Genomic DNA, 20,534 nt, shown 5'->3' on the forward strand with positions numbered 1-20,534 from the left:
TATTATTTTTTTGCCGATATGTAGGACAGAGCATTTATTTGTTGAGATTTGAAGTTGCCATTTGTTTGACCATTCTGATACATAGTCAAGGTCTTTTTGAAGGGAAGCAGTATTGTCTGTGGTGTTGAATAGCTTTACATCATACTTTACAGTGAAGAGAATGCAGTTGCTCTTGATATGATCACAGAGGTCATTTATGTAGAGTATGAAAAGAGTTGATCCTAGAACACTGCCTTAGGGGACACCACTGTTGACAGGTACAGAATTTGATAGGACACCCCAATATTGTTGTCTTTTTGACAGTTATGCAGGTGTCCAGGGATACCATAAGACATATAAAAATTATAATTATAAGAATTATAATTGCAAAATGCATCACAGTGACACACATGACATGGCATGATCACTCAGGTCTACCCATCTCCTCCCATCTCAATCTCACTCCCTAAATCCAACTTCTCTTTTCCCAGTCTGCTTTCCATCTCATTTCCCAAGGATTCCTTTTCAAAACTGGAGGGAGCCTTGCAACCTCCAACATACCCTCCTTAATATTCAGACTCCTCAGTCTCTCCTGAACATCTGGCACTCCAATACCAAATCCTTCACACCATTTATTTTCCTCCCATCCAGTGGTGGTATTCAAATTATTTTACTACCAGTTCTGTGGGTGTGTCTTGGTGGGAGTGGCAGGGGAAGGATACTGTAAAATCCCCATTCCCTCCCCATTCCACTAACCTGCTTTCCAACTCCGTTCTTCTGTGCAGGGCAACAAAAGAAAACCCAGCTGATCAGCTGGGACTTGGGAGGCAGCAAATAGACAGGGGCAGCGCCAACCAGAGATGGTATTTACCGGTTCTCTGAACTACTCAAAATTTCCACTACCAATTCTCCAGAACTTGTCAGAACTGGCTGAATACCACCTCTATTCCCATCTGACTCCTTTCATTCCTCCTTTGTGGGTGGCTCTTACAGTTGGGGAGATTTTCTTAACTTGAATCAAGGACTTTTCCATATATATTTAAAAAAAACTTTCCCCAGCCAACCACCAACCATATGGCTTGTATTATTTTCATTAGAAACTAGGAATATCAGATACGCTAGAGGGTGCTAGGGCAGTCAACTGAGAATTAACAAAGAATAACAGTAAACCAGTCCTGTCATGAAGTAACAGGCTATAAAAATGTCTGCTACAGGATATTATTCACCAGAAGTCTCCTCAATGCCTCAGCCCACAAAAGCTGGAATTGGAGACTAAGAAAGGCTAAGCCACAAAGAAGATGGAGCTTGATTTTGGAGCTTAACTAAAAGGAAATTATTGAAAAAAATACATCAGAAGAAAGAGCAATTGAAGCTGCAGTGACATGTCATCCTCACTAACCCTTCTCTACAACTTGGGGGAATGGAAATACCAATTCCCAAAGTATTGTGAAGGAAATAAAGTTTTACACCTTCCTAACTAGTTTTGAAGATACTTGCCACACTTACAGCACTCCAAAGATCAGGACATGGATCATATGTATCCCATTTGGAAAAAGTTGCTTAAGCCAAATATTGGCTAACCTGTTGTCATGCCCCTGTCGGAATCTGATTAGGAGGGGGAGGCCAAACAGCTGACAGGGAGTTGGAGTGTGGCTCCATTGGCTATGGAAGAAACTGGGGAAGAGCAAAGTCTGGCTGGGCAGAGCAGGGAAGAGGTAGAGCAAGGGAGAGGGAATTGAAAGTCCATCCCCTCTTCATCCTAGGCCACGCAAGGAGGAATGGAGAAGGGAGCAGTGTGAATTGCATGGCTTACAGGGGAGGAAAGAGCCATGATTCCTTCATTAGCTGCAGCTGGGAACACAGTGTTTAAAAAGGGAAACTGCACACAGCAAAATGTTGGAAGCAAATCGTGAATTTATCTGGCCTTGTCGTGGCATATCTGTGTTCTTGGTGTCTTCCTGACTGTGTGAGTTTTGCCGTGCTTTCAAGTCGGCAATTCCTTCTTCTGCCCTGTCAAGTTAATTACTGCAGTGTGGTTTGTGTGGATTTTTAGTTACAGTCTGTATCAGTGGTGGGATTCAAATTTTTTTTACTACCAGTTCTGTGAGTGTGGCTTGATGGGTGTGGCAGGGAAAGGATACTGTAAAATCTCCAGTCAGAGGTGGTATTTGCCAGTACTCCGAACTACTCAAAATTTCCACTACCAGTTCTCCAGAACTGGTCAGAACCTGCTGAATACCACCTCTGGTCTGTATGTATCTTGTTTTGGACTGAATTTTCTCCAGTTAAAGGCTGTACTTGGGAGACTTTTTCTCCAGCCGAAGGTAACCTGGACAATGGGGGCAAAGTTAGAGATAATAAAGGGACTCTTCTTGCTCATTTGATTGTGTTGCCTTTGTGCCATGCCCTGGGTCATCACACCTGTGTGCTGAGGAAAAGGAGGACTACCAACACTTTTAAAAACACAAATTAATTAGTATTTCATGTATTATATTGTTGGATGGTTATCTTGGATTTTAATTTAATTAGTCTAACTCTCCTCATATCTCTCTTTCCTTTGGTTTTAAATAAACTACATGATTTAAAAATGCAAATGAAGAACATAAACCAATAATGTTGTCAATGAATAATTAAAGGTTGTGAGCCTAAGAAGCAGCTTCATAATCAGTTTCTTACTTTCACCATTAGATGTTCTTTGGTGTTTAGATCTGGCCTCAGAATGATAATGTAGCATTTTGGGAAGAAGATACAGCCCAACAATCCAGCACTGGAGGCCAAGATCGAGAAGACCTGCACAGCCACCATGTATTTCCCCTTGGTGCTCAGGTAGGTGGGCAGGAAGGAGACCCAGACACTGCAGAAGACCAGCATGCTGAAGGTGATTAACTTGGCTTCATTGAAGGCCCCAGGGAGGTTCCTGGCCAGGAAAGCCACTGTGAAGCAGATGACAGCTAGGAAACCCATGTAGCTTAGGACAACATAAAACATAGTGACAGAGCCTTCATTGCATTGCAGGATGATCTCTCCAGGCTGGGAGTGGAAGTCAGAGTCAGGGAATGGGGGAGAAACTCCCACCCACATGGCACAGATTAACATTTGGATAGTAGAACAAGAAAGGATGATAGAGTTGGCCAAACTCTTCCCCAACCATCTCTTTACCCTGTTCCCTGGTTTTGTGGCCAGAAAGGCCAGCACAACTGTGATTGTTTTGGCCAACACAGAAGACACAGCTATTGAGAAGACAATGCTGAACATTGTTTGTCGGAGAAGACAGGTGGCTTTGCTTGGTTGTCCAATGAAGAGAAAATCAGACAAGAAGCAAAGCAGGAGGGAGACCAGGAGGATGTAGGAGAGGTCCCGGTTGTTGGCTTTGACAATGGATGTTTCATGGTATTGAAGAAATATTATTAAAACAAAGCCTGTGGTTAGGAAAAAGAGCAGGACCAAGGAAACCAGCATGATGCCCAGATGTTCTTCATAAGACAGGAAAGTTATAACTTTGGGGATACATTGGACTCGATTCTCATTTGTATATTTATCATCTGGACACTTGGTGCATTTTTCCATATCTAAGGAAAATAGATAACAATATTTGTTTAATATTATGTCCTTTTCCTTTCACAGAATACATTCTTCAGAGAACAGCTGATACTGAGAGATGGAAAGCCCCATCTGATAGATGGAAAGTAAATTGTTCATAAAAAGATAAAAACAGTTTCATGACTATCAACAGACACGTTTGATTTGAACTCGGATCCCAAGAATCCATCTTTGCTTCTGTGCAGAAATAAAGTGCTGAACTCCAGTTCACTCTCAAGGGGACTTTTGGCTCAAATTGTCTTGTGTAAAACAGATCCAGTGTTGGGCTGGACACACAAACTAACTAATTCCAAGACAGTGGTGGGATTCAAATTTTTTACTACTGGTTCTGTGGGCGTGGCTTGGTGTACGTGGCAGGGGAAGGATACTGCAAAATCCCCATTCCCTCCCCACCCCACTAACCTGCTTTCCAGCTCTGTTCTCCTATGCATGGCAACCAAAGAAGACCCAGCCGATCAGCTGGGACTCAATGGGAGGCAGAGAATAGATGGGGGCGGGGTGGCAGTCAGAGGTGGTATTTACCAGTTCTCCAAACTACTCAAAATTTCCACTACCGGTTCTCCAGAACCGGTCAGAGCCTGCTGAATACCACCTCTGGTCCAAGTCAGAATTGCCTTGAGGTTTTCTAGTAATATCTTAAAATGTTTCTTTCAACAGGCCTGGGAATCTCCTAGTAATAAGGTCCTGTGTGCTGGTTTGATCATACATAAATATTTTCAAGTATTCCTTTCTTTTTAATCATTATTTAATCTAGTTTGACAAATATTTTATTGTTGGTTGTAAGTCACCAAGAATTGCTTTATGTAAGATGAGCGGCTATGTAAGTTTGATAAATAAATAAATAACTTTATTTTAAACAACATGACCTATTCCTGAAATAATTTAAGAAGTGATATTGAGTCTTTATCTGTTACTGCAATGTATTTATTTAATTTCTAGTCAATTTGATAACAATTTTAAAGAGAATGAATGAACTCTACAGTGATATAAATGGATCTTATGTAGATTTGTTTTATTGATTCTCTTTTTTGTCCTCCTTTATGCTAGGACTGATTCCTTCTAATCCCCAACAGTTCTTTTAAGCCTCTCCCCCGCTCTTTCAGGAACATGATTACAGTATATTCCTATTTTGTTCATGTGGGAATTGTTTGTATTTACCTTTTATTTAACAAACAAGAAAATTGGGAAGATTAGAAGTGGGAAGGCCCAGCAGCAATCCTACCAATGAATCCGTGCTATTGGCTATGCTGAACCTGGGACTGTTGAACTAGTCTACAAAACCATATTTGTCTTTTACTTCTGAAACTATAAAATGGAAAAACAGAGATCTGGAAAGGGAAGAGGCAGATTTTATTTCAAATTATGGCAAATTTAGTTTCCCTTCCTTCTCCCACACTCCTATCACCTCAATGGATTTTATGCTGAGTCCTCTGTTTGAATTTCTCTTGTCTCCTGAATCAAACCTTTCACCCTCCATAGTCCTCCTATTCTGCTTATGTGGTTCTATAATCTCAAACAATGAATGATTGATTTATTCCAAAGTGATAAGCAAAAGAGATATTTTTTTCTGCCAGAAATAAGCTTACTCAAGCTACTATGTCATTCTATCTCTTCCGACCTCACCCTTCAAAATCTTATTCCTCCCAATGTGACATAAATTGTTGATAACAAACAACAATAAGAAAATAGTCATGCTTAGATCTACCGTATTTTTCGGAGTATAAGACACATTTTTTTTCCAGTCCCCAAAGTGGTGAAAATGTCTGTGCATCTTATACAGCAAATGTTGCTGAAGCCCCACCCACCCACCCACTGGCCCCCACCCTTTGGCCTCTGCCTCCCAGCCATTTGCCTCCTTGCAGAAAACAGCAAACAGTCTGTTTCAGTTTCAGCTTTAGCACAGCCTGATTAGCACAAGCAGCTGATTGACAATTGGATTGCCGTCCAGACAATCAGCTGTTTCAGGCAGCAGGGATTGCCATTGCCTATTTTCACCACCGTGCACCCCATTGTTGGCCTCCATACCCCATTTTCGGCCTCAGCGCACCCCATTTTCCACCCATTCTGATCCCCGCCACCCAGAACTGGAGGAAAATGGGGCACACGAAGGCTGAAAATGGGGCATGCGGAGGCTGAAAATGGGGCGCAAGGAGGCGGCAATAGATTATGGCAATCCCTGCAGCCTGAAACAGCTGAACATCGAGAGGCCAATCCAACTGACAATCAGCTGCTTGTGCTAATCAGGCTGTGCTGAAGCTGAAAGCTGAAGCTGAAACTGAAACAGGCTGTTTGCTGCAAGGAGGCAAATGGCTGGGAGGCAGAGGCAGATTTTTCTTTCTTGTTTTCTTCCCCCAAAGCTAGGTGTATCTTATACTTTGGAGCATCTTATACTCCAAAAGATGCGGTATATCTTTTAAAGGTGTATTGATTGAAATGCTCTGGATATATCCAGGAGCATTACTTCTTGCATCACCCACCTTCCTGAGTTGAGATGGTCCCCTCTGTACAAGGAACGCAGTCATAGCAGCAAACTGGCTGTCCTTCCTGAGCCCGCTTGACAAATCCAGGATGACAACTTTCCACACATTTGGACTGAGGCAAAGACTAAGCAGAAAAAGAAGGAATGACCAAAAAATGTGTTAGGACTCACCATCCATGGAAAATGGTGGTTAATATGAACTTTAGACAGTGTCTCTGAGCTTCATGTAGGAAATTATGTAATCTCTGACATGTTTCAAACAGTTGCAAGAAATACCACTATTCACAAATTCTTGGCTTAGTTCTTCCCTTTTGTACATGGTCTAATATTGCAAGAGAGGAATTTTTTTGTACTTAATAAAGTCTGCAGCAATGGAATTGAGAAAAGAATTATGCTGTAAGTTACAACCAGTGGGTTCCTCACCATAGTCGTATTAATATGCATTCCTCTATTCTTCATATAGCCATGATTTTAAAGTATGAGGATCTATTCATATAAAAGTTAGAATAAAATTAATTCTAAAATATTTATTATTTTTTATTCCATTAGACTAGTTAAAATAGATTAAATTGATGATGGAGGAAGAAACCTCTGACCAGTATGATCTGGAAACATTTCTTCTGGACTATATAAAACATTGCAAAGCTACTTCCCTTTTGAAGTAATCCAAAACCATCTCCAAATTAAGATATAAAGGAAAAATTCCTTAGAAATTAGGGCTGCCAACCTTGAAGAAAATGTTTTTATTGTTTATTTGTATATTAATTTGTTCAATTTATTTGACTGAAATGTTGGTGAAATAGGATTAAGAGTTTCTGCATTGTTTCCAGAACTGTGATGAAATGAGGTGGAGAGAACATGAAAACATGTTCTTCAAAAAGACAGGCATCCCTTACTGCAACAAATGGACATGATTAAAAGCAGAGGCGGTATTCAGCAGGTTCTGAACAGTTCTGGAGAACCGGTAGTGGAAATTTTGAGTAGTTCAGAGAACTGGCAAATACCACCTCTGACTGGCCCTGCCCCAATCTATTCTCTGCCTCCCGAGTCCCAGCTAGTCAGCTGAGTCTTCTTGTGTTGCCCTGCACAGGAGTTCAAAGCTGGAAAGCAGGTTAGTGAGGTGGGGAGGGAATGGAGATTTTGCAGTATCCTTCCCCTGCCCCGTCCACCAAGCCACATCTACCAAGCCACGCCAAGCCCACCAAGCCATGCCCACAGAACCAGTAGTAAGTTTTTTTTTGAATCTTGCCACTGATTAAAAGCCATGTGTAGAAAGTTTTTAAGACCTGTTTTTAAGACCTAGCAAAGTATCCAAGAAAAGATTCTTTCTGTTTTTAAAATGAAGTGCCCTCTTATAATTCAAAGGCAAACTCTAAGCAGCATTTTCTTTCAAACTGTATCTCATTCCTTCAGATATTAGGAAGGGCTCCTTTGGATCAGAGTCATATTTTAGTAGTCCAGTTTTCTGAGTCAAATATTATCTCACCTTGGACCTTGATTATGATTATGAATTCAGTGCTTTGAACCTCCTCCTTAGGAGCAGAAGGCCGACTGCATTATCACAGTGGAGTGAAAGTAAGCCAAGTCGGATATGTTTAAAAACACCACAGACTATGGACAATTCTTTTCAGGAGACCCTCCCTCCCACCAGGACAAACTAAATACTGATGCCAGAGTTTCTTTCTTACTGGGACCAAAACAATCTCTATTCACTCTTGATTCACTTTCATTGGATTCAGTTCAAAACTGAACTCGGGCACTAGTCAACAGTATTTCCTTCTTCTTTGTTAAATGTAGGGGCTCAGCATTCCAGGAAAACAAACTCTAACACCAAAACTCCAAGATAGGTGCTTCTCAAAGTTCCACTTTATTAAAATTGTCACACTGGCACATCTGAGAAAACCCAAATCTGAATGTTCCTGTTTTTTCCTTCAGTAATTAAAAAAATACAAAATCCATCCCCTGCACCCATCACTCCATCACATGCCCCAATCACCATCCGTTCCCATAGAAACATCCCTTCAACCACTCTTCATCCAGGTGCAGGAGTAACATGCCCTTGACTGTAAAGAAAAATGCTATTATGTCTAAGTACATATACCCCATGAAACTTCCCTTCCCTGGAGTGGGTTTTAAATTTCTTAACAACCAGTTCTGTGGGCATGGCCTAATTTGTGGGTGTGGCTTGGTGGTCATATGACTGGCTGGGCATGGCTTGTATATAAATATTATTAATGTTTATGTAAATATGTTTTTTTTAATTAAAAAAGAGCAACTTTTACCCCAAATCAGGCAAAGCAGACAGGCAGATTGAGTTGCTCACAGAATCACAGATTCATTCAGAGATCTATCTTTCTGCAATCTGCTAGCTGAGTCTGCACTGAAAAATAGGTTCAGCTCTCCTTTTAGATTAGCTAGAAAGCAAGAAATCCAACAATTTCCTGCTTTCTAGCTAATCTAAATAGGCACAGCAGAATAGCTGATGGAGGAAAAAAGAAAGAAAAATAAATTAGCAGGCAAGTTTGATGGCACGCATACCAGGTAAGCAGTGAGTGGGAGGGGAGGGGAGGGGCACGGCCCACCAGTGTCATGATTTGCCAGTTCTCCGAACTGTGCAGAATCGTAACAACCAGTTATATAGAACCAGTCTGACCAGGTAGAATCCAGAATCAAGGAAACAGTCAGTCCACTAAAGAGAGAAGATGGCAAGGAAGTAACAGGAAATAGAGAGAAAGCAGAACTGCTTAACTCATTCTTTGCATCCATTTTTACACAAAAAAACTATAGCTCAACCAACCAAAAACATAAATGTAAAAGACAGACCAGAAATAAAAGTTAAAATAAGCAAAAAAATAGTAAGAGAATATCTGTCTGATCTGGATGAACACAAATAACTGGGGCCTGATGGATTACATCCCAGAGTTTTATTTTTTTTTAAAATAAAAGTTTTTATTTTTAAGACAAACATATACAAACAAAACATAAAAACATAAAACCATCTTCCATTTTATATACATACAGTGTGTCAGTTGGTTACAAATCTTTTGTGCTATCCTTTCATAGTCATTACTCACAGTCTATATAAATTTTCACATTGTCAAACTAACATATGCTTATATATTTATCAATTATTAATCATCCATGACTTAACTATTTATTCCATCATTTTATATGAGATATTATTTATATGAATATGCCAGAGTTTTAAAGGAGCTGGCAGAGGTCATCTCAGAACCACTGCACCATATCTTTCAAAAATCCTGGAGCACCGTGGAACTACCAGAGGACTGTAAAAGAACTAATGTGATTCCCATCTTCAAAAAAGGGAAAAAAACAGACCCAGGAAACTATAGACCAATCAGCCTAGCATCAATACCTGGGAAGATACTGGAAAAGTTAATAAAAAAGCAGATCTGCCAACATCTAGAAACAAGTAAAGTGATAACTAGCAGTCAGCACAGGTTTGTTAAGAACAGATCATGCCAAACCAATCTTATTTCATTCTTCAACACAATGACTAAATTAGTAGACCAGCAACATACTTTGGACATGATATATTTAGATTTCAGCAAGGCATTCGACAAAGTAGACCACAACCTACTTCTTAGTAAGCTAGAAAAAAGTGGAATAGATAGCACCACCACGAGATGGACTCGCAACTGGCTGACAAACTGAACTCAACGAGTAGTCCTTAATGGGTCTAAGTCTACATGGAGGGAAGTAAGCAGTGGGGTGCCACAAGGTTCTGTCTTAGGCCCAGTACTCTTCAATATCTTCATTAAAGACTTAGATGAGGGAGTAGAAGGGGAACTTACCAAATTTGCAGATGATACTAAGCTGGCAGGAATAGCTAACACCCAAGAAGATAGGCTCAAGATCCAGATGGATCTTGCCAGACTAGAACACTGGGCCGTATCTGATAAATGAAATTCAATGTAAAGAAAAGTAAAGTTCTACACTTAGGCAAGAAATACCAAAAGTACACATATAGACTGGGTGAAACCAGGCTCAATAGCAGTATCTGTGAGAGGGATCTTGGAGTCTTAGTGGACAACCAGCTAAATATGAGCCAGCAGTGTGCAGCACCAGCCAAAAAAGCTAATTCAATCCTAAATTGTATTAACAGAGGGATACGATCAAGATGAAGGGAAGTACTAATACCACTCTATAAAGCCTTAGTAAGACCACACCGAGAGCATTGCATTCAGTTTTGTTCACCACATTACAAAAAAGATGTTGACATTCTAGAAAAAGTACAGAGAAGAGCAAACAGGATGATTAGGGGAGTGGAGATTAGGGGACTGGAGACTAAAACATATGAAGAACGGTTGCAGGAACTGGGCTAGTCTAGGGAAGAGAAGGTCCAGGGGACACATGATAGCAGTTTTCCAATATTTGAGGGACTGCCACAGAGAGGAAGGGCTCAAACTATTTTCTAAAGCACCTGTAGACCAGACAAGGAATAATGGATGGAAACTGAACAAGGAGAGATTCAACCTGGAAATAAGGAGAAACTTTCTGACAGTGAGAACAATCAACCAATGGAACACCTTGCCCCCAGAAGTTGTGGGAGCACCATCACTTGAGACTTTCAAGAAGAGATTGGACTGCCATTTGTCAGAAATGGTGTAGGGTCTCCTGCTTGGATGGGGGTTGGACTAGATGACCTACAAGGTCCCTTCCAACTCTGATTATCTGTTATCTGTAATCCCACCCCTGCCCCTCCCAATTTCCCAAGCACAGGAATGTGGTGGTATGGAAGCTTCTAGTTCTAATAAGGATTCCAAAGCTGACAGTAGGCAAGAAACAAACAAACCTAAGGCTATCAGAACCACAATCCAAAGCACTTTAGGGACTCTGTCACCAGTTATATGGAGACACCAGCTTGCAGAGGAGACACAAAAGGGCCATGATCTGTGTCTAAAAGTATTTAAAGTGAAGTCACTCAGCAACCCAATGTTGGACATGGCTGAATCAGAATAAAACATTGTTCCATATTATAGTATCTGAAGAATACCTTTCTAAATCATACAGAAGCTTCCCAAGGCATCTAAGAAAAGTGTAAAGCTTCTACTCTCCATGCTGAATTCTCAATTAAAGGCATCCACTTTGTTGCCTAGGCATAGCTGACTTGATATGGTTCCCAAGGCTTTGGTAAGTGAAATTCCAGCAAATTTTACCCACCTTGTTGAGCAACTTTAGCGATGAAAGAGTATCTTGGCTGATAATAAGTCTCTGTCTTTCAAAACTCCCCAGCTGCACTAGAATGGGAACCTTCTTAAGGACAACCATGTGGCTTAGGATTTCCAGATCTGCTGCTACATCTCCACTTTGGTCCAAGTACATTTTCATCTCAGAAAAATTGCAAAATTTATTCTTCTTCAGAAAAGGATGAAGCTAGAATGGAAATATCCATGAATTTTAACAACAGAAATATTGATCTATTGAAGATGTTGTCAAGAGAACTTTGGCCACGGTCTGCATTACGTACATGAAGGGCTCTTGGAGAGGGATGGACTGCACCTCACAAGAACTGGAAAGACTACATTTGGTAAACAACTGGCTTATCTTATCAGAAGGACTTTAAACTAAAATGGAGGGAGGGGGGTGATCAATCTGGCCAAATTCCAAACAAAAACCACTATATAGCCAATCAGCTAAGGAGGTGGGGAATAACGAGAAGGAAGAAAAACTCAAATGCAAAGTAGGGGATGCAGGAGGCATATCCAGGATCAGCCACTAATAACTTAAATGCTTATACACTAACATTCAAAGTTTAGGGAACAAACAGGGTGAACTTGAAATATTAGTCGAAGAGGACAAGTATGAAATAGTTAAGGAAACTTGGTGGGAGTGAAACTCATGACTGGAATGTACTGATAGAAGGATACAAGCCATCAGACATTATATGTTAGAGATCACTTCCTCTATACAGAGATGCCCACAACGAAGGACGAAAGCCTTCTAAAATGCACATGGGTCAACAAAAATGGAAAAAAGAATAACATTGTCATTGTTAGGGCTCCAACAATCCAACCTCATTGAAATCATGAGTCTTTGCCCGCATCTCTGAGTAGAAAAAAAATGATTTATTAGGAGTGAAACATGTAGGTGCTGCCTGGATACAGCCGACTTTGAGACACATCATACATTTCACCCTTAACCCTGGTTTTCCCCCACCCCCTGGATGTATATTCCCCAATGGGACACATCCATAGACAAGAGTCATCAATCATGTTCTCCAGTAATAATTATGTGCATCAGAAGTATTTTTTTTAGTTGACATTCAGCTCTCACACAGAAAGAAAACAAATTTGTTGCAGGTATAGAACTTGTAGATGTATGGTCACAAGAATTGGTTACGTCTAGTCTGATGAAAAGAGGGACAATGGGAGACATGATTGCAGTGTTCCAATATTTGAGTAGCACCTACAAAGATGAAGGATCAAGCTAATTTGTGAAGAACCAAAAGGCAAGATGAAAAACAATGGATGGAAATTAACCAAGGAGAGAAGCGACCTAGAACTAAGGAGAAATTACCTAACAATGAGAGCAATCAACCAATGGAATGGCTTGACATCAGATATTGTGGTTGCTCCATCATGGGAAGCTTTCAAGAAGAGACTGGATAGCCATTTGTCTGAAATGCTATAGTGCTCCTAGGTCCCTTCCAACTCATTCTATCATGATTCATATCCCATCTTTTCATATTTGGGTCTTTCTTGTAGTGTTTTCTAACTTGCAAAAATCCTTAGTTTGGAGAACAATTTAGTTTAGAGATAGTCACTATTATCTCTAAAAGAGTAAAACAAAGTTTCAGCAAAATTTGTCAATCATATATTGATAAGCAAACTATATATTGACCAAATAAATAATTGACAATTTGTCAATTATAAGGAACATGCTAGAGGTCAAAGATAAATTGAACAAAAATTAAAAAATAAAATAAAGGAATTATTTACTCATTCAAAACAACACAGATAAAAGATAATCAGAGTTGGAAGGGATCTTGTAGGTCATCTAGTCCAACCCCACACCCAAGCAGGACACCCTACACCATTTCTGACAAAAGGGCAGTCCTATCTCCTCTTGAAAGTCTCAAATGATGATGCTCCTACAATTTCCGAGGGCAACTTCTGTTCCATGGGTTGATTGTTCTCACTGTCAGAAAGTTTCTCCTTATTTCCAGGTTAAATCCCTCCTTGTTCAGTTTCCATCCATTATTGTTTTTCTGGCCTTTGGATGCTTTAGAAAATAGCTTGAATCCTTCCTCTCTTTGGTAGCCCCTCAAATATTGGAACACTGCTATCATGTCTCCCCTGGTCCTTCACTACACTGACCAAGCCCAGTTCCTGTAACCGTTCTTCCTATATCTTCGTCTCCCCTAATCATCCTGGTTGCTCTTCTCTGTACTTTTTCTAGAGTCTCAACATCTTTGTTATAGTGTGGTGACCAAAACTGGATGCAGTACTCTAGGTGTGATCTTACTAAGGCTTTATAGAGTGGTATTAGTACCTCACTTGATCTCAATTGTATCCCTCTGTTAATGCAACTTAGGATTGCATTACTAATTATTAGAAAGTATTGATATGCCAAGAAGATCGTGGCCGGGCCAATTTTCTCCCAGGTAGACTATAAACAAAACACAATCAGATTGGCTAATTCTACTTTATTGTAAAGTTAAATTAATAAAATCTTCCATGTTTGAAAGTACAAATATCCCAAGAACTTGTCTTTAAAGCCTGAAAAGTTAGGGAGGATGCTCTCTGAGTTTTTTTCTCTGCCCATTATGCAAAAGTGGGACACCCCCTCCCTTATCTGTTCATTCTGTAGGAAGCATCTCTCCCTGGTCACTCAAGCTCATTTCCACGTGTCATTATACTTTCTTAATAGATTGGGGGAATGCAGGTGATATAACTTGATTTCAGCATTAAACATTAAACATTTTTTCTGAGCTGGCGATTATGAGCCTACTTAACTTAGAAAAGACTGGTATGATGATTAAGTGGAGGACAACTTTTAAAAATTATTTGGTAATCTATTCTTCCATATTTGAATTAATAGAGGTGGGTAGAGTTGATAAATCATGATTTTGAGATGCAAGATTTTATACAAAGTCTTAGACAAAGCTATTTTAATCTCATTTAAAAAATGTCAAGCTTTCCGGAAAATATTTATAATTTTCTGTAAGGAGAGTTGTGTAAGTAGGATCCAGTAGAAAAGTATCTGACTTTTAGCAACAAGGACTTAACAAAATATGGCATCTCTTATTAAAACCAACAAATGGCAGACACAATGTAGCTCTTTAATTAAGATTTCATTTCTACTTTTTCTTGTACACATGCACCGAAACATATATGTATGCACACACACACACACACACACAAGGATTCACATAGATAGATAGATATAGATATAGATATAGATATAGATATAGATATAGATATAGATATAGATATAGATATAGATATAGATATAGATATAGATGTATGTGTATGTACAGAGACGTCATGCTTACACAAAATTAATAATAGGAATATTTTAAACTTTTGATAATGATATAATTAATTTGGTGACAATCTCATGAGCGATGCACTGGAAGAAGGTTGAGGAACATCAAACTTGACAAGAATATTTATGAAAATAATCTCAAAATACTAGATGTTTGTAATCCAAGTATGAGTTGGATATGTGATGATTATGCACAGAAGGCCAATGCATGCATAAGAGTCTCAGGAGGTCAATATTTTGTTTAAGCATTCTTGGACAAGACATTGCAGAAAATCTGGATCAGGTTTAAGGAAGAGCAATGAAATCAAGAAAGGGATCAAAGGAACTGCTCTTAGTTTTGATGAAAGATCAACAAGGAGAAGAGCCACATTGGAGTGGAAAACAAGAATGACTATGGGAGCACCTTTTTCAACAAACACAATCACTTAGCTGAAGATGGAAGGATTCAGGTATTTTCCAATAACTGAAAGATTTTACAGAGAAGCTTAAGATCTGTTTAGTGTTATCCCCATTTGTCATAAATGAAGGAATAAATTCAGTCACAAGAGGTTCTGGCTAAACAAAGAAAAAACCATTTCTAAGAGAAGGAGCAGTTTTAGAGCTGAGCCAGTGAACCAGAAAAGTTGAGTCACCATTCACTGATAGTCTTAATGCAAAGATGGAACAGACATTGGACAGAAAAGAGTTAGATGAGATTCCTGCAGGATGGATGGGTTGGGGTAGATCAGTGGTCCCCAACCTTTCTGACTTTGTGAAACGGTGGTAATGGGGGAGTGGAGAGGGGAAGGTTCCATGCAAGCAGCAGCGATGCATGTTAGCACCCACATGTGATCCCCTGCCACTCATGCAACTGGAGCTGTGTAAGTGAGCACACTCATCTGCCACTTGTGTGGGTTCCAAATGGGCTGCAACCAGGGATGGGATTTGACTGATTCAGACCGGTTCAAGTGAACCGGTAGTTCTAGTGAGCATTTGGCCCCGCCCCACCGCCCCTGCTCTTTCCTGTGCTTTATTTTGTTGTTTTAGAGCACAGCTGATTCACGTGGCAAAGTGGTTTGCTGTGCGTCAGCTGTTTTATTCACAGGGGTTGCTGTAGAAAGTAAGTATTAGAGCTTTTTTAAACACAGAGCATGCACGCTCACTGAACCGGTTGTTACACCCATTGAATCACACCCCTGGTTTCAACCCAGTACCAGGCCACAGCTTAGGGTTTGGGAAACCCCAAGCTAGATAGTATCAGGGTTTCCTTCAAATTTATGAATTTCACATTCTATGATGCTAATCACGAACCAACATATACACAGATTAAAACTGCAAACATCCCTTTTACAATTAGCAGTTTTTCATATCAAATTATATCTGTCATGGTGCCCACTGGTAACATATGAAAGGGTATCCCCCAAGAGATTAGATTGGCCAATCCTGTTGGCCTTTTGTAGCATAGGAAGGTTTAGCTGCTTCACCTCCTTCTCCTTGGGATTCCTTCTCCAAAGGAACTAAGATGGATGGATCCCTTACCTGCCATGGCTGCAACCTTGTAGTCCCCAACATCTCATTGCCCTCCTTCCTTCTCCTGGATCTGAAGGAATATGCAGCATTCAAGGCATGAGCCAGAGTATTAATGGCAGAGTGAAGAAGGAGTTGACTTGGAATCCGGATCCCATTTCTTTTCTCTTGGTTCTCCAATGGTGCTTTCTCAATGCATCTTCTACGAACTTTGACAGAAAAAGCATTATTTAAAAAAGAACAGTGAAAAGACTGATCTATAAATTGGGGTGTCACAAAGAGATCGGGTTCAGGGGAATAATCTTTTGGGCTTTTTTCCTCCTGAAAATTAAAGAACCAAATACTATGGATGAATCTGTAAAAGCTGTCATCTGTAATCCTTGTCAATGTCCCCAAGGTTGTGGTGATCCAGACTTTCCCTTCAATGGGTCTTGGCAAACCTTCAAATGTTGAATGGAAAAGAACAATTCTGTCCAAAAGGGAAGTATATTCCATGAAGTGAACAAAGACATTGACTTGTCTCCATTTAGAGATGGCATCCCTGAGAGGTTTTACATGTTCAGCTATTGAAAACAGTTGTGATACAACAACACAAATTCCATTCTTGACAAGCTTTGAAGTAAAAGTTCTAATAAAATCCTCTCCCTTCTCTGTGTCTAAAACAAGAAGTCCAATCAAGGTCCATCTGAAATGGAGGAGCAGTTGGATAATTAGTGGGTACTGGAACCCTTCTTTGGGGAGCATTTGGTGGAAAAAAGGGAATTGCCTTTTATCACTCAGAGCTTCTGAAATAATTCCAAAAGTCATCTGAAAAAGTAGTAAATTTTATATTATAATTGAGGTTCTATGAAGGCTAAAATGTTACTTTTTAATGAATACAATATTGGTTCTTGTGAACATATTAGATTAATTTATTGTGATTGCATAAGCCATATCAAGATAAATGCAGAAATGCAGAACGTTAACATTACTGAACCTAATCTTTGAAATAAAAATTTATTATATAAAAACAAATAAGAATATGCAAATCATATTTCTGCATCACCCCTACAGTTTACTGCAATCAGACAGATCTGAACTGAATTTTCTTTTTCATTTTTTTTTTTAAATTCTGACCATATAGGAAATATGCTATTTTACTGTACAAATCTCAATAGGGCATTACATGGTCCTAAATATTGATCTCTCTCTGCCTTATACAATAATTCAAATAAGTGTTAGGAAAAAAGAAGTAGAAAGTAGAAATTGGGAAAATGATATTGTATATACTGAAATACAATAGAACATATTACGATTACTGTGTACACACAAATGTTAGAAGTTGAAAAAGAAAAGTTATATATATTTAAATGGTAATATCGCTATTGGAATTGTATGCAAAATATATTGACCCAGATAATATACTGTACAGTAAGAACTGATGGATATTAAAGAAAAAATATATAAATAAAATTATTTTAAAAAAGACTCACACAATTAAGTCAAGTCTTCTTTATTGTCTACAAAAACCAGTTTGTTTGCTTCTTTGCTGTCCACAAAAACCAGCAATAATGTCATATCATTAGTATATAGCAAGATGTTACAATCAGTATTTAGCACTTTAACTATGTCTACTACAGGATCCTTCATTAAGTCCTCATAAGTTAATACCCAGACCAAAAAAACATAGTTCAAGTATGCACTTTTCTCTTACCCCTTGGTAAGTATCCCTCCTACTTGCCATGTCCCCACCAAGCCCCAAACTCATTCTCAAATCCAACCATTTGGGTTCCATTTTAAGTTTCCTCCATAATATTTCTATTTATCTGTCAGAAGCAGCACTGAAACCCATAAAGACAGCAAACTATTGCTTCCCCTGATTGACATACATACATGCATACAGGCATACATACATACATACACACATACATACATACATGTATACAGACATACATACTAATTTGAAGGTTCAAGACAAAGCAATTATCAACAGTTGTTTCACTCTTCCTAAAGCCTGTTTTTATTTCTTCAAGGAAGCACTTTTCATCTACCCATTCTCAACTCAAGAGGAATCTAGCATTTACTTTAGCCACAATATCTATTAAATCAAAAGGCTTGTGATTCATCCATTCCTCCTTATTCCATTTTTTTGTATATTGGAACTATTTTTGTCATCTTCCACCCAACAAGAATGTGGCAGCTATTACTGATACGTGTAAATCAACATGTCCACCAGTTGGAATACTGTTTCAATAATTCAGTGAATAGAAAAGCTTCTCCTAGGGCTCTGTTGTTCTTCAATTCACAATTAATGTTATAGGAACATTTCATGGTAAAAAAAAATAGTTAACATGTTGGCTAAAATGCTTGTCATTGTTTAATAAAGTGATTAATAAATGCTATTTGTTGATATGAGTATATAATACACACGGTATATATTTCGTCAATAAGAGGAAATTCATTGGGATTTTTCCAACAAATCTGAGATATTATTGTTTTGGATAACATCATGTATGAAATATTAGCTTCCCATCACTGCTACACTTTCCTATTGTACAGAAGACCCTCTCAATGGACACAGAGACAATTGTGCTTCAGAAGCCACCAAAACAATATATATCAGAAGATACGGCTGATTTGATGCTAGCCCCTTCCCCCACTCAATCCCCAACCATGACACCTACAAAGACCACCACAAGAAGCAGCTCTTGAGTTCCACAGAGAAGATATAGTTGGATCTATTGCTCACCCACCACCATCTCATTCATGCAACCCAATAGAGAAACACAGATAGCAACCTGTGGGACTTTGTGGGTGCCTACTAATGTTGACACCTGGATGGAGAAGTCCCTGTGAGCTGCATCAAGAACAGCCAAAATGTGGTCCTTCCTTCCACAGCTGTAGTTGGGAACATTGGCCTCTCCAGTAGAGAGAATATCCAGCAGCGCCTCTGAAGTGCCAATTGGGTCCAAATGGTTGTCATGGATGTTGTAGCCAAGTGTCAGATTTTGTAGGAGCTGGGGATTCTTGTTGGTGATTTGAATGGCAAAAATGAAGTGTAGGAGTCTTCTCATATTAACAGTTTCCCTAATATATATATATTAAAAAAAAACTGTGCAAGTTATCATCATTACCATCAATAAAAACAATTTTAAAAAATATATATTTCTGTTTTTCTACACTATCCTGTTGAGTCTTATGGCATTATTGATCCAAAACCAGAGGTGAATGGTTTTTGGATCAATACTGCTTGGATCAATTTAATTTTAATGAATGGAAATATGGGCTGGAGATAGTCCTCCACTAGATTAAGAATCAGAAATATACCATTATTTGTACCAGTATTAATTTTCATCAGAACTATCATATCATGAAGAGAATATTACATCAGTGAACAAAAAAGAAGCCATTTTAAAAATAAGCATCCTCTATTTGTATGAAGATTCTGATACCAATGAGCAGTTATAAAAAATATGGAAGTGAGGTGGGCAGGAGAATCTACAACAATCACTACTTTATCAGTATTAAAGTCATGAATTCAGGATCGGACAGAGAGAGGAAAATCATGTGGACTTTATTTTTCAGGTTTATTTTCTCTCCCAACTTTGGATTTGAGTCTCTTCCACAAAATATTCCAAGACAAAAGGGAGAAGTCATGGAAGCAAAAATGATTCAATAAATTAATCAGATCCTGCAATATAAAGTTAAATAAAAAGGAAAGAAGAAGAGTCTTAGAGCTACAAATGGAAGGAATGAAACTCCATCACACTGAATGACCTACCAGATAGTCTGACTGTAAGGAGCCATGTTGAAAGGAAATGTTCTATTGATTATCTTTGTTGCAGAGGTTATTATACTAATGAGATGGTCTCCTGGCTTGTAAAAGCTCCTTTGTTTCTTTCCATTGTGATGTTCCAAACTCCTCATTTTATAACTCCCAGAGACTGGCTGGGGAACCAGCAGCATCAGAAGTAGGAGATCCATAAATCATAGGGCTGAATCAATCCTCTTTATGTTTCTAAGCAAGATCAACAAAAAGAATTAGAAAGGGTACTTTCACAAGAAGGAAGCATCAGTGGTTTTTCTGATCCAGACAAACTGAGTTTTTTCCTGGAAAGGAGGGAAAGATACATTCAAGAGAATATTCCCTCCTGTTCCAAAACTTGCGCCACAAGCAAGGCATTTCTCCTTTTCAGATGCATAATACTTTGCATATTGTTCCAGTCTGATATTTACATCAAAGGCAATCACTGGAGAAAAAGCTGAAGAGGTCTCAAAGAATATGATGAGTATAATTACAATGAGAAGCAACTTATCTCAGGATCCTTCGGGGTCTTTCGGGGTTCAATGTGCATAGGTGTAGTTGAAGAAAAGCCTATTTGTTGAAAGCCACCAATACACCACTGGGGGCACAGCTCTGTGGTGGTTGTGGTCCTTGTCAGGACATGTCCCAAAAGTGATGCTGGAGGAAGATAGATCA

At 39.0% G+C, this 20,534-nt stretch overlaps 1 protein-coding gene and 1 pseudogene across 1 annotated transcript; one reads left to right on the plus strand and one right to left on the minus strand.

Annotated features, from left to right (window-relative positions):
* The window catches only part of LOC148131975 (vomeronasal type-2 receptor 26-like), a 234,877-nt pseudogene that overhangs the window by 106,224 nt on the left and 108,119 nt on the right, over positions 1-20,534 (plus strand).
* Positions 2,644-20,038, minus strand: LOC113428407 (vomeronasal type-2 receptor 26-like). Its single transcript, XM_026690950.2, has 6 exons — positions 19,836-20,038; positions 18,853-19,141; positions 16,088-16,882; positions 11,243-11,455; positions 6,057-6,183; positions 2,644-3,548 (listed from the first exon to the last, which is right to left on the minus strand). Exons 1-6 carry the CDS (start codon positions 20,036-20,038, stop codon positions 2,644-2,646), a joined length of 2,532 nt encoding a protein of 843 aa, XP_026546735.2.

Source organism: Notechis scutatus, chromosome 2 (genome assembly GCF_049901735.1).
Source record: "Notechis scutatus isolate UNSWTSFEM ecotype Mainland chromosome 2, rNotScu1.2, whole genome shotgun sequence".
Lineage (NCBI taxonomy): Eukaryota > Metazoa > Chordata > Lepidosauria > Squamata > Elapidae > Notechis > Notechis scutatus.

Excerpts from the sequence above, each read along its gene's own strand:
- LOC113428407 (XM_026690950.2), bottom strand. The coding sequence starts at position 20,038 with ATGGATCTCCTACTTCTGATGCTGCTGGTTCCCCAGCCAGTCTCTGGG. Across the intron at positions 16,883-18,852 it reads GCACCCACAAAGTCCCACAG|ATGACTTTTGGAATTATTTC; the intron begins GTTGCTATCTGT and ends CTACTTTTTCAG. Across the intron at positions 3,549-6,056 it reads GACCATCTCAACTCAGGAAG|ATATGGAAAAATGCACCAAG; the intron begins GTGGGTGATGCA and ends TATTTTCCTTAG.